Raw genomic sequence first — 12,932 nt, 5'->3', positions numbered from 1 at the left:
CTTAATTCCTGGTTTTAGTACTCCGTCCGTAGATATACAGTCCTCTAGAGATAGATCAGGCTGTACACTTGGCGGAGTTAATAATAGGCATCCAAAAGATAACTGTTTCTCTCCAAGGTCTGTACGGAGCTTCCGTGGCATAATTGCCTCTCCTCAAGAGTATTAAGATACTGCTTAAGGACGCTGACTGCTGTACAAGCTAAAATACCAATATAAATCCAGATAATATATTAGGAGTAGGTATCTATTGCAGCATATATCTTAATCCCGTACAGCTCCAGCTTTAGATAGCCATCTGTAGACCATAGCTAATCTGGACCAGGAATAATATAAGCACCACGGCGGCGTTGGAGGTTATTAGCACGGCGGTCCAGGTCTTTAGGTGCAAGTGTAGGTATATAGCCCAAAACGTACTAAAAAAACGAATAATTAGTATAAATCTTTTAAATAAAGGTTTTCAAACACACCGAGAATAGTATAACCCCTTGTACGAAGATGCTAAGAAGAAACTCCCTTTAGCCCTTAATATAGTCTGCCCCATTTCTTACAGAGTACTTCGATAATCTATTCTCCTGGAGTTGCTGAACTAAGGGGTTATCTGTCGGCGTACTAATCCAAGCTTGTACGGATTCTCCTTAATGTTCTCTCACCAATATCAGTATCCTTAGACCTTAAGACTCTAAGAATATCCTTATCGCTTAGAGCCTGCTCATAAAAAAGCTGGAGAATCCGCTGAGAGACCTCTGAATCTTGGTCCCTTGTCGTACGTGGTCGATATTTGGTAATCTGCCAGTCTTTAAGACGTCGCCGGACTGTACACTCAGAAACAGTAATTCTATGCTGTTTATAAAGAAAAGCGGCAATCCTGGAGGGATCATTTTTAGACTGGTACAGGGAAATAATCTCTTCTTTGTACGGCTCAAGATCTGTTGTTGGACGAGGCATACTTTAGTCTTCCCTGTTTGTACAATAGACCAGGAGACAGGGAAAGGGTAACCACCTTTCTATGTAGGCTGTGACCATAGGCTAAGGATTGTACAGTAGTAAACTGTTGCGCTATAATATGCAATGTGATATGCATGTGATGATGTTTGTGATAAGGAAGAATTAGAATAGTAAGCGGTAAAGCAGGCGGTAGAGGGTCTTCAAGAGAAATTTAGTTTTGATCATTTGGCCGCAATAGTCCGCCGTACTATGTATGTGATAAGGAAGAATTAGAATAGTAAGCGGTAAAGCAGGCGGTAGAGGGTCTTACGAGAATTTTAGTTTTGATCATTTGGCCATATCCGTCCGCCGTAGAGGTCGCAGCTGGCTCCTTATTTTCCGCTGCTCTTTGGTGCCGGGGTGATGTTTTCTTCTGTGGCGTTTATCTTTACGGCCTGATTGAGTTGGTATCCCTTGGGCTAAGTACAGCCTAGATAGAAGAAGACTATTGCTCAATAAGAACTCTCTACAGGGTATAAACCAATCCTTCTTCAGGGCGCACTGCACCATTGGAAAGTTTTTCCCATCCTCTGTAGATTCCATTTTCTCCAGCAATGCCCTGTCCCCAGACCAACTGCATGTCTGGGATGGCAGAGGCACGGTCTGCTAACCATTCCTTCCACCTGCGCGAGACTTTTCCGAAATATGTTCCAGCCCCCTCCCGGTTGATGATTGTGTCCTGGATGCCAGAGGTGTTGTACTGGATCTTCCCCAGTGATTGCATAGCTGCACGAGCTGCCTGGGCCTCCTCTATCGTGTACACCTGAATAGAGTCAACGGGAATCCTCAGATGAAAATCAGAGAGACCAACCTTTTGTTGACTGCCCACCTGCAGAATGACAATTTTGCATGACCGGAGCGCGGACCCTTGAAGATTCTGGCATATCTGACTAAGAACGTGGTCCCGCGCGCCGCAATCTACAATCACCAGCTTTGACGGCTGCAGACCCTCAATCCACGCGGTTGCCTGGTCGATTTCTCCATATGCCAATGTCCTGGACACACCACCCCAGCCTTTGCTATTTGCTACCTCCTGCAAAACACCAGGGGACGAAGTAACCTGTACCAAACCCAGGGGTCCACTTTCCCTGGGCCGATCAAATAGACACCACGAAAACGAGCGCGCGACCTTGGTAGACGCACCCAAAACCACCACAACAGCAGACGAGAGATCCGCATCGTCCGCGGACCAGGGCAGTCTGCTCGCCGCGCCAAGCGGGTGAACTGGTTCTCGTGCTCGCGGGTCAGGGGAAAACACGTACTTACTCAGTAGGTATCCGGCGACCCAGACTCCTCGGAAGAGGGCACCCCACGCCCTCTTATCCAGCTCGTTTTCTTCGCCAGGGAGAACCTGTTCATAGCGATTGTATATAGGCATCAGCTGTTGTCGATGGCTGCTAACCTCCACCCAGTGACCTTCAGGATCGCTAGGTTCCAAGCGCAGGAGAGTAGGCGACGTCGAGGTAGGCCAGTATCCCCAGATAAAGGAATCGGGCGGGATTCCAGGGACACTGCTCTCGGTGACGGTGGCGTATCCCCACGCCGGGACGATGCCCCAGGAGGACTGATCGTTGTATGGGGACGGCACTGTGGGTGGAACCGGATACGTCTTCCACCTGTGGCTGTCAGTGACCACAGAACCTGTGCAGGGTAGCGTCGGCACACCAATGCAGTAGATCTCCTCCGCGGGCGTAACTAAGATTATTGGAACTTAACCCCAGAAGGATCGGTCGCGCGCGGAGCGACGAGACAGGCAGGTTTTGGTCGACTGACGGAGGAATATTCACCACGGCGTGTTGGCGGTTGTCGGCTTTGCTGACAACGTGGATCATCTCTGGATTAGCAGGGGATTCCATTCTAATGAATTTGATGACTGTGATGCGATAAGACAGATAGAGAAAGGGTTGTAGGACTAAAAAGCAGGTGGCCTTTCTCTCCGGTTTGTCCTTTGTCCAGCATTTTTCTTTGTCTGACTCCTTCTTTAGACACTTGAGACGGCCGATCATCACTGTGGGTGCGGTAGTGGAGGGGGGTGTCTCAGGTATGCAGGCATTATAATATATAGCGTAAGATTTTAGTTGGTCTGGGCCAAGTCACTAGCATTTAGCTGCCAGAATGTATGCCTCTGACTGAATAGGTCTACTAACAGTCTAGTTTAGTCTATGATCTTGATCTCTTTCTATCCTCGTGCCGCAACAACCTCCCCAACCCATCTTGCTCCTCCCACTTCTGCAGGGTGACGGCCACTCCAACCCACCAATGATGCCAATACCCATTTTCCTCCTCAATTGCATACAACGCACCAGCAATTCCAGGCTGTGCCGTGCTATACCCGTTCTTTATTTGGCTGCAGGTGAGAATCAATACTACGGAAGAACGGCATCTCCGGAAGCGGCGCAGACCCGAGCATCACCTATTAGAATGCAACGACGAATCCTTCGAGTCAGGGGATCTTCCGTTCACTAGGTCATCGCACCCAATGGTAGTTGCTACTATTCTTAAGCGCCAAGTTAGCCTTGAGATCAACAACGACGGCTCGAATACAGCCTTGCGTCAGAATAAAGCTAGTCCATATTGGGACATAGTGTGAAGTAATATAGCAACATGGCTATATAATTAAGCTGTGCCTCCAGAAGAAGAGGGGTAATCACAACACGCATTAGAAGGAATATAGAGAATATTCAAGCTCTCATAAAATTGCACCAAAAAATCGAACACCTTGGCTTACAAGGTTTAAAACTGGGTGCCTCCCACCAGCCGCCCTCCACCAGCCGCCCTCGTGCCTCGATGTGCTCACATTCTTTTCATTGTCGTCTTTAAACCCACTTAGGTCCATCACATTATTATTATTATTATTATTATCCTCTTCTTTCTGGCCGATGCCGTTCATGAAATGCCTCGGAGTGCAACCCATTTCTTGGATCTCCAACACCAGGCTGAGCGTCTAACCCAGATTAACCGTGACAGAGCCCGCGAGCTAGTAAGGAGCATCGCAAAAGACCATGGGTACCTTGGAGAAGATGTCTACGCCCAAATGTCGCCAGAGGTGCGACGTGAGGTTGAGGAAGCCATGCTTAAGAAGGACGAGATGATCGGGTCCTCAGTGATCACGTATGAATGACATCCATAATACATGGGGATTCTTGGGATCTAACTTGTCGACGAAACGGCATAGGCTGTCAAAGAATTTATATAACAGCAGCGCCCGGTTTGTATTTGAATTATTACAGAACGCCGACGACAATACATATTCCAGAGCCAGATCACTGTCTGCTGTTCCCTTCGTTACCTTTCGTGTCTACCGCCGGCAAATAGTTCTGGAGTGTAACGAGGACGGTTTCACGCGACAGAACCTAATAGCAATCTGTAATGTTGGGAAAAGCTCAAAGGCAGGAGCACAGGGATATATTGGTGAAAAGGGCATTGGGTTCAAGTCAGTGTTTATGGTGGCATGGAAAGTTCGCATTCAGTCGGAAAACTTCTCGTTCTATTTCCAGCACAGGATGGGAGACTCTGGGATGGGGATGATATCTCCTGTCTGGGAAGACACAAATGAAACATTGACTCCGCCTCTGACTCGCATTACTCTTTTCCTTCATGAAACCGATGCGGACGAGGTTTTATCTAAACAACGTGAGACAACCCTGCAACAGTTTCGAGAGCTCCAAGCCACCTTTCTGCTCTTCATGAAGAACCTTCGCAAGATCGAGATTGTGATGTACGACGATGACAATGAGGAAGTTACATCCACCTTGTTTTCAATGGAACACCTGGATCAAAATCGCGTGAAACTGAAAAGGACAACGGTGGAGGGTGGAACTGTCCAGGAAGATACACGACACTACCACGTAACGCAAGATACTGTATACAACCTAGCGAAGAGCGAAAATCGCACATATACGGAGACAGAGCTTTTTAGCCATGCGTATTCAAAAGCTAACATCGTCTTAGCTTTCCCTTTAACACAGGACTCTGTTCCAATCATTGAAGCACAGGATGTGTTCGCCTTTCTCCCCATAAGGAACATGGGCTTTCCAGTTGCGTTTCCACGTCCCGGAATATTCCATAATGCTAATTGTGTCTCAGTTCTTGATCCAGTCTGATTTTGTTACCGATGCAAGTAGACAGGATATTGTCAGATCATCACCTCGAAATATCGGGATACTTACATCCATCGGGAAGGTCTTTGCGAAAGCAGTGTCACAATTCTGCGAGCACCCAACCCTGCGCTACCAGTGGATGCGATATCTTCCGGCAGATAGAGATTATTCTCGGGATAGATTTTGGATGACATTAATCGATGCGATTCGCGGCTCCCTGCAAAATACTCCAACGCTTTGGACGAAAAGTCATAAAAGTTTATGCTTCATTAAAGATATGCGACGAGTGCGCTCCCGAATGCTGGACAGAAATGGCCAGCCTCTATTTCCAGATCTTCATACGGAAGAGTATCTCGCCCCCGAATATCTAGCAAAAGATTTGGACTTACTAGAAAATTATGGGCTTTGCTGGTTGGGGTTAAAAGGATTTTTCGCTAGGGTTCGCAAAGATCTTAACGAGGAATCTTCAGTAATGAAGTCTCCTAATACCGACGATGACTGGCATTCACGAGTTGCAATTATTCTACATGATGCGTTGCCTAAGTGGCCTAATACAATAAACGACTTGGCGTTGATCCCTCTAGAAGGGGGCGAATGGACGTCGGCAAGCGACACTGATCTTCCGATATATTCTCCTTATGTGAAGGGATACCAAATCCCTGGAAACCTAAAGCTGAGATTACTTGATTTGAAAGCCGAAAAAAATTATTGCCGAAAGCGACTCTTTGGTCGTCTTGGCGTTCAGGAACAAGAACTGTCTGACATTCGAAATCTTATCAATGTTCATCATGGTAGATGGAATGTTCGCGCGCATAATATTTGGAATAACTTGGCGTTTCTTTATCTTACAGCCCACCTTGACCGGGAGAATGACCATGCACTTGCCTATGGTAACATTAAACTGATTGACCACATAAACAGGAAACGATCACCAGAGGAATATACTTTCTACTTTCCGGATGAAGACCCATATGGCGCCCAGCAGCTCCTTCAGCCAGTGGTCTCGGGGGGGTTTCGTAATATTGCTGCAGCTCTTAACGCGTCATTCCTTCATGAAGATTACATGCGTGTTTGTCCAACACAGCCGGAGGGGGAAGATCGTACCTGGAAAACTTGGTTAAGTGAAGTACGGAACGTCCGTAGTAGAATTCCACTGACTCGCAATGGGGAGCTGAGTGAAGAATGCCTTTATGTGGCCAGTCATCGGCCAGAGAAATTTTTAGGCTTCCTTGTAAAGTATTGGCAATCCGAAGGAAGTCAAATCACTAAAAGTCCTATCCTGGTTGAGAAGCTGCTAAGCCTTGAGGTGCTTTGCGAGAATGGCAATATGTATCCACTCGGGAAGACATTCTTGCACAACAAGAAAAACGACTACGCGGACAGATTTCTCCAGGAACATGAATTTTTCCCATGGTTAAAGCAAGATGCTTCGTTAGGCGATGGCCGAGGACTGTCCGGCTTGGATGTCGTGACAAGTGCGCTAGGATTTGGGTATCCCAAGTCAGAGCTGGAGTTCTACCTTACAATTCTGCAGTTCATTAGTGATGCAAACAAGGATGCTTCGAAGCTGATAGACGCTGGTAGAGTTTACGACCTCTACAAACGAATCGAGGCAAGGTGTCATGAGTCCGTGACTCCGGATATTTCCCGTGACACAGTTCGGTACAATCTACTTCCCCCTACGGCCGTTTTGTTATCTGACTTCATAAATAGGACAACTTTCAATTTACATAGTCTTATATATCTTCCTGCTTATGGTGATGAAGAAACTTGTTGGACTTTACCGGATTATTGCCTGTGGGAGGCTCCTGCAGACATGAATGTCAAGTACTCTCTAAGAGCTGCATATGACCAGGTTAAGGATACAAAGTACATCATCGGGTTCTTCCGAGACACCCTGTCAATACCAGACGCTGGTGTGTACGATTTCTTGGACGAGTTGGCTGAGGTGCAAGGTGGTGGTCCTGATATCTTTGATCATGTCTACAATATATACCAGGAACTATATAAGAGGCGAACAGAAATGGACAGCGATGTCGCGAATGATATCCGGTAATGTCTTTTCCTTTCCAGAGTGCGTGATTTCCCAGCTCATAATTGGAAGGGAAAATTTTGAACATCATGATTTCATCTACTACGAGGAAAACAATACAGTCAATTGGTATAAACCGTCTCAGTGCTTGTGGTCGACCGTAACGGATATCAAGGGAAAGGTACCGCTAAACGACCTCTACGAAGATCTGTCTGGATTTTTTACTGAGCTTTTGGGTGTCCGCACCTTGACACTTGAGATGGTTTATGATAAATTGATTGAACAAGCAGCAGGAGGATCATCTGTCCATGATATTAAAGAGACAATTCAGCTGCTAAATTCATACATCCATGGCCAGGAAGTGCTTCCAAGCCCAAAGCGGCTAATGGAAAGCAAGATATTTCCAGTGAGATATCCCAATGGGTCCATAGAAATGTGCAGTTCGGCGGTCAGTTTCGCTATAGGAGACCGCAAGCACTTGTTAGACTTGTTCTCTGGCAAAGCCAAATTCCTCGACTTTAGCCTCAACAATATCCTTCGACTAGAGCCATTCCTCCGGTGGGTTGGGCTTGGGGCGCGCTATCTATCATCATCCGTGAAAGAAATCTCTGCCCTCTGTGGCGAGCCTCAAAGATCTCTCATTTCATCATATCGTTGCATAGCTCGAAAAGCACACGGTTTGCTTCGGTGCGTTAAAAGTTGCCAACCAAAAACGAAGCGATGCTAACTTAATATACCAGAATTGCGGTTCATTTCAACAGTCCTCGAGTTAGACAGGACGAACAAGCCTTCTATGAGCTACTTAAGAACATTGAAGTTTGTGAGACGGATGGAATTAGCTCCGAGTTGCATCTGAACCAGGATGGGAATGATATCAAGGTTGAAATCAGCAGGAGTGAGTTGCACTTCCAGGAAAACCATGCTCGGCTCACGATTTACGTACCGCGTGATGAGAAGGATCGGGATCTATGTTTTCTTGACAGATTACCCAGGGAACTTCTAGAATGGATAATGACCGAGCCATCCACTGGCATTTGTGAACAGTGGAGTGAGAAGGCTCTAAATGTTTTATCCACCGTTCTACAAGCACAAGATAAATATGTTGCTTTGACCCTCGATAGGTCCGGCATTATGTCTGTTGACACGCCCGACGATTCGTCCAATGCTCCCATCTCAGATCATATATCCTCCGAGCACGACTTTGCGCTAGAGACGCCTCGTCATCGCGGCGGGAACAACTCAAATTGGGACACATTAAGTTCAACTGTCTGTGAATCATCTGCCGATTTGGCTGATGTCGAGGAAATCACTACCACATTTTCAAGAGCGTCGCGCACTCCTTCGCATCCCGTGAGTCATTATGCATATACTCCACAACCTACACCACGCCCGCGGGCATCCTTATCACCCGCTTTCCAACCTGCAGATGACGTGGACTCGGAGTACCGTGGACTTCTTCACAGTGTTGTTGCGGCGGCCAGAAGATTTATATGCCCAGGTAAAAGTCCTTTCGATATGTCGACTCTCAGTCAGTCCCTTGATCCATCTGCCCTCGATGCGCATGACGAAGCTTTCCGGCTGCGGACATTGGAAAAAATTGAACGCGACAAGAAGATTGGTGCGGCGGGGGAACTTTTCGTGAGTAGCAGCATTTAAATCTCTGGCACTGTAGGGATTTGCCGACAAATCTAATAGCCAATGTAGGTGTTCGAGGTATTATCTCGCCTGGACCCTCCTCTACGGGGCTTTTCTCTCGATAATTGGCAGAGCACCATTCGGAAATACGTGACACTTCACGATGACTATACCGATATAGAGCCGTGGAATGGCCGAGAGGTGGCAGATCTCATATATAACGACACTGATGGCTTTTTCACCTGCCTGCTAATTGATAAGGGGTACTTAAGCTCAGAGATGTGGACAGGGAAGCGACCTAGATATTACTTTGAGGTGAAATCAACTACTTTATCCTGGGAGGCTCCATTTTATATGAGCAAGTACCAGTACCGAAGGGTAAGTCAAAGCATTTGTGGACGACTTTTCGAAAGCTAACATAATTAAGATGCAAAATAATTCCAATGGTTCCGCAAACCAGGAAAACCCCGATTCCCACTCCGAGTACTCGGACGTCGTCTACATCATATTCCGAGTCTACAATTTATCCCAGGACTCGATAGGAATGAAAGTCTACGTAGATCCCGAATTGATGAGGCAGAGGAATGAGCTTGCATTTACCGCAGAGACCTGGTCGATTTTGCCTGGAACTCATGTCCGTGGTTCTGAAGGCTAAGCATTCAAGACAGTATGTTTAGAAGCATGTTAATTATTTCATAGGCGCGTTACCCCTTGGAAGGGGCGCTGGGAAGGCTGAACACTTTTGTTTGATTTTTTTGTGATATTTAGACAATTATCCTAAGATACTGAATAAGGTTGCGGGAGATTTCCGGAAGTGGGTCTGTCAGAATATTCGACGATTTATCTATTAGCCTATCGCCCTTTTTAGAGCAGTGGGATCCTATTTGGGGGTCAGTGTACTGTACCTATTGGCGGCATAAATAAATACGCTAACCTGTAGATCAAAGCCAGCTCTTTAGCTACCAGTCAGTATTTGGATTACATTTCTTAGACATACAGCATACTGCCCATTTAAAGATGTTGTTAGATAGTCTAAAAATACAAAATACAGCTGATATTAAAATATACAAAAATTCTGCTTTAAATGCCTAAATTGGAAACTGATTAATATACAGGCCAGAGACTGCAGGGATAAGAATACAATATAAGTAGACTGGCCATCTGTAATAAATCCGTACGACATGTGTCACAGTATTATTGCTAATGGCATGTGAATCACTCGTACAATGTGACTAGACTCCCCTACCCCACTGCCTTGCTTATTTGCCAGCCTGGTGGCCACACATTTATTTCAGCTGCCCAGTCCGCAATCGGTGGGATTATTTCCTTCCTTTCTTCCGTCCCCCAACGACGAAAGAGCCGTAGTAATCCGCAAAACTAGCTGTCTCCATGTCCTTTGCACTTCTCTCTCTCACCGTCGGCCTGTTGGGCCTATATCTGCTCCAATATGTCCTGAGAAAAGGGAATGAGCAACTTCCACCTGGTCCACCGCGAAAGCCCATAATCGGCAACTTGGGTGACCTACCCTCGCATAATGACCGAGCTTGGGAGCATTGGCTTAAACACAAGGAGCTCTACGGTATAATCCCAACGTGTTTCCTTCCCGAGTAGCTCGGAGTTAATATTAAACAGGACCGATTAGCTCCGTCACGGTATGGGGTGAACATATCATCGTTCTTAATGATGCTCGACTTGCCGTGGAGCTTTTGGAGAAACGCTCGTCAATACACTCTTCTAGACCAAATCAAACGTTTGGCGATATGTAATACTACCTTTCCAGAGACTCTTGTGACAAGCATTGACGATACCAGGGCGGGTTGGAATAATATCCTCGGTAGTGTAAAATACTCGGATGCGTTCCGGGCGATACGAAAGGCTCTACACCAACAAATTGGCTCGAACGTATCGGTAGCTCAATTTAATCCGGTCCAGGAAGTGGAAGTCCGTCGGTTTCTGCTTCGCGTGCTAAGGGATCCACGGAACCTTCTTGATCATATACGGAAGTATGTACTCTGGTGTTCAAAGTGTCTATGCGACTAACATTGAATAGAGAGGCCGGGGCTATAGTACTCAAGGTTGCTTATGGATATACAATTGAGCCACACGGTCCGGATCCACTGGTTGACCTGGCGAACAAGGCGATGGAAGAGTTCTCGGTAGCAATTTTGCCAGGTACTTGGGCAGTAGATTTTTTCCCGCTCTGTATGGTTTTGATTATGTCTTTGATTTATGTAACGAAACGGGTCTAACGAATCACAGTGAGATACATACCAACCTGGTTCCCGGGCGTTGAGTTTCCCAAGATGGCAAAAAAATTCAAAAAGACGGTTACAGCCTTCAGCGATCTTCCATATGCATTTGTAAAACAAAAAATGGCGGAGAATAATTTCCAGCCATCCTTCCTCTCCAATCTCCTGCAGGAGACAAGTTTCGACGAGGGTTCCGAAGAAGAGATGGTCGTCAAATGGTCTGCTGCGTCCCTGTATGCGGGGGGAGCTGACACGGTACTACACTCCATATCTGGGTATAGCAATGCTAATAGATTGTCAGACTGTCTCTACCATGGCATCTTTCTTCCTTTCTATGGCAATGAATCCTGAGGTGCAAGAGAAAGCACAGGCAGAGATCGACCGGATCGTTGGAGTTGACCGTCTACCTGGCTATGAAGACCGTGACAATCTCCCATATATCAACGCTATGGTGAAAGAGGTCTTCAGATGGCATCCGGTCGTTCCGACTAGCGTCGCCCATACATCGATCAAGGATGATACATGCGAGGGATATCATATTCCGAAGGGTTCCGCAATCATACCGAATATCTGGTACGTTCTGCTGTATCCTCTGTCACTTATTATATAGTAGTTCATATCCGCTAATCCGGACGAAGGGCATATACCCACGACCCTGAAGTATACCCCGACCCCCTCGCATTCAAACCGGAGCGCTTTCTAGAGTATGACGGACACGTCCCCGAACGAGACCCACACCTGCTCTCCTTCGGATTCGGCCGTCGAGTCTGTCCAGGACGCACATTGGCCGATTCAAACGTCTACCTCAGTCTTGCGCAGTCCTTAGCCGTCTTTCGCATAACCAAGCCAGTTCGGGATGGTAAAGTAATTGAACCAGAGCCGATGTTTCAGCCAGGTATTATTAGTCACCCGGCCCCATTTGAGGTTGATGTCAAACCTAGAAGTCCAGGACATGTGGAGCTTATTTTGGCTGTGGAGAAGGAGCAGCCGTGGGAGAAGAGTCATGCGAAAGAGCTAAGCAGTTCAGGCTAGGATGGTGATTGATAGATTTAGTCGATCGATTGGGTTGGATGATAGGAACACCAGCTTTTTTATATCAACTCATTGTTTTTGACAGAATATTGCAGGAGCTTATATTCGATCGTTACAAAGTCTACAGGATGTACTAAATCATCGCTCTCGGATAATATGTTAAATATTAGCCTACGCTAGTGGTAGATCATTGGTGCGGGTCGGTCCGAATCCTAGTGGTCTCGGGATTTTCGGATTGGTGTCGGTCGGCGATCTAGATGCAATCTCACCCATTCTTACTAGACGCACTACGGACCATATATATAGGGATTCAACTAGATAATATAAAGTTGGCTTCTATGTTTTAACGTAGTGAATATTTTCATGTCCTAGAGTCTTTGTATCTAGAAATCTAACGAGACATGCTACATCCTTACCTGCCCAGTCCGGTTTAGGCTGTCCAAAGACAGTCTAGCTAAGATGTCAGTTACGGAATATTTTAGGCCAGATGATGCATAGCTGCAGGTAAGCGCTCGGCTAGATAATATAAATGACTGCTGGGCTAGTACGTGACGTGAAACCGATAAATAACACTTATGTGAGCACAAACTACAGACTGTTTTAAACATGCTAAACCAAGGTAGGAAGGTAAGAGTGCGGCGTGCCTCTTCCCCCAGCGATTCCTTTTTGTACATAGCCTATCATATAGGTCCTACGGTTCAGCCTCTAGAACAAATACTTGGAAAAATGAGACGGAACGACCCGAACGGCAGAAAATACGACATTCAAGCAATATTTACTGATTTAAGTCATATAAAAAGTTAAAACATCAGCTGTTGCATATTGTATTTAATATGGAGTAAAAGGATTGTATACTTGGTTAGTGGATTTTCCACAACAACGCGTCTCCACGCGCACATG

The 12,932-nt window shown here is 46.3% G+C and overlaps 3 protein-coding genes across 3 annotated transcripts; 2 read left to right on the top strand and 1 right to left on the bottom strand.

Annotated features, from left to right (window-relative positions):
• Nucleotides 1-1,450: 1,450 nt before the first annotated feature.
• Nucleotides 1,451-2,840, bottom strand: ATNIH1004_010596 (DUF2855 family protein; the record flags this gene model as incomplete). The annotated part of the gene is made up of 2 exons (XM_033575164.1): nt 1,451-2,600; nt 2,650-2,840. The coding sequence occupies 2 exons, from the start codon at nt 2,838-2,840 to the stop codon at nt 1,451-1,453; spliced, it is 1,341 nt and encodes a 446-aa protein (XP_033423182.1).
• Nucleotides 2,841-3,877: 1,037 nt separating this feature from the next.
• ATNIH1004_010595 (uncharacterized protein) lies at nt 3,878-9,406 on the top strand (the record flags this gene model as incomplete). Its single annotated transcript, XM_033575163.1, has 8 exons — nt 3,878-4,095; nt 4,160-5,021; nt 5,071-6,746; nt 6,798-7,136; nt 7,189-7,803; nt 7,857-8,754; nt 8,821-9,129; nt 9,179-9,406. The coding sequence occupies 8 exons, from the start codon at nt 3,878-3,880 to the stop codon at nt 9,404-9,406; spliced, it is 5,145 nt and encodes a 1,714-aa protein (XP_033423181.1).
• A 734-nt stretch (nt 9,407-10,140) lies between these two features.
• Nucleotides 10,141-12,032, top strand: ATNIH1004_010594 (cytochrome P450; the record flags this gene model as incomplete). The annotated part of the gene is made up of 7 exons (XM_033575162.1): nt 10,141-10,330; nt 10,384-10,513; nt 10,563-10,754; nt 10,802-10,923; nt 11,011-11,255; nt 11,302-11,573; nt 11,639-12,032. The coding sequence occupies 7 exons, from the start codon at nt 10,141-10,143 to the stop codon at nt 12,030-12,032; spliced, it is 1,545 nt and encodes a 514-aa protein (XP_033423180.1).
• Between the last annotated feature and the right edge of the window lie 900 nt (nt 12,033-12,932).

Source organism: Aspergillus tanneri, assembly GCF_003426965.1.
Source record: "Aspergillus tanneri strain NIH1004 chromosome Unknown AapTan_5_pilon_pilon_pilon, whole genome shotgun sequence".
Lineage (NCBI taxonomy): Eukaryota > Fungi > Ascomycota > Eurotiomycetes > Eurotiales > Aspergillaceae > Aspergillus > Aspergillus tanneri.
Note: the sequence above shows the minus strand (reverse complement) of the source record. Positions and strands in the feature narration are given on the sequence as shown.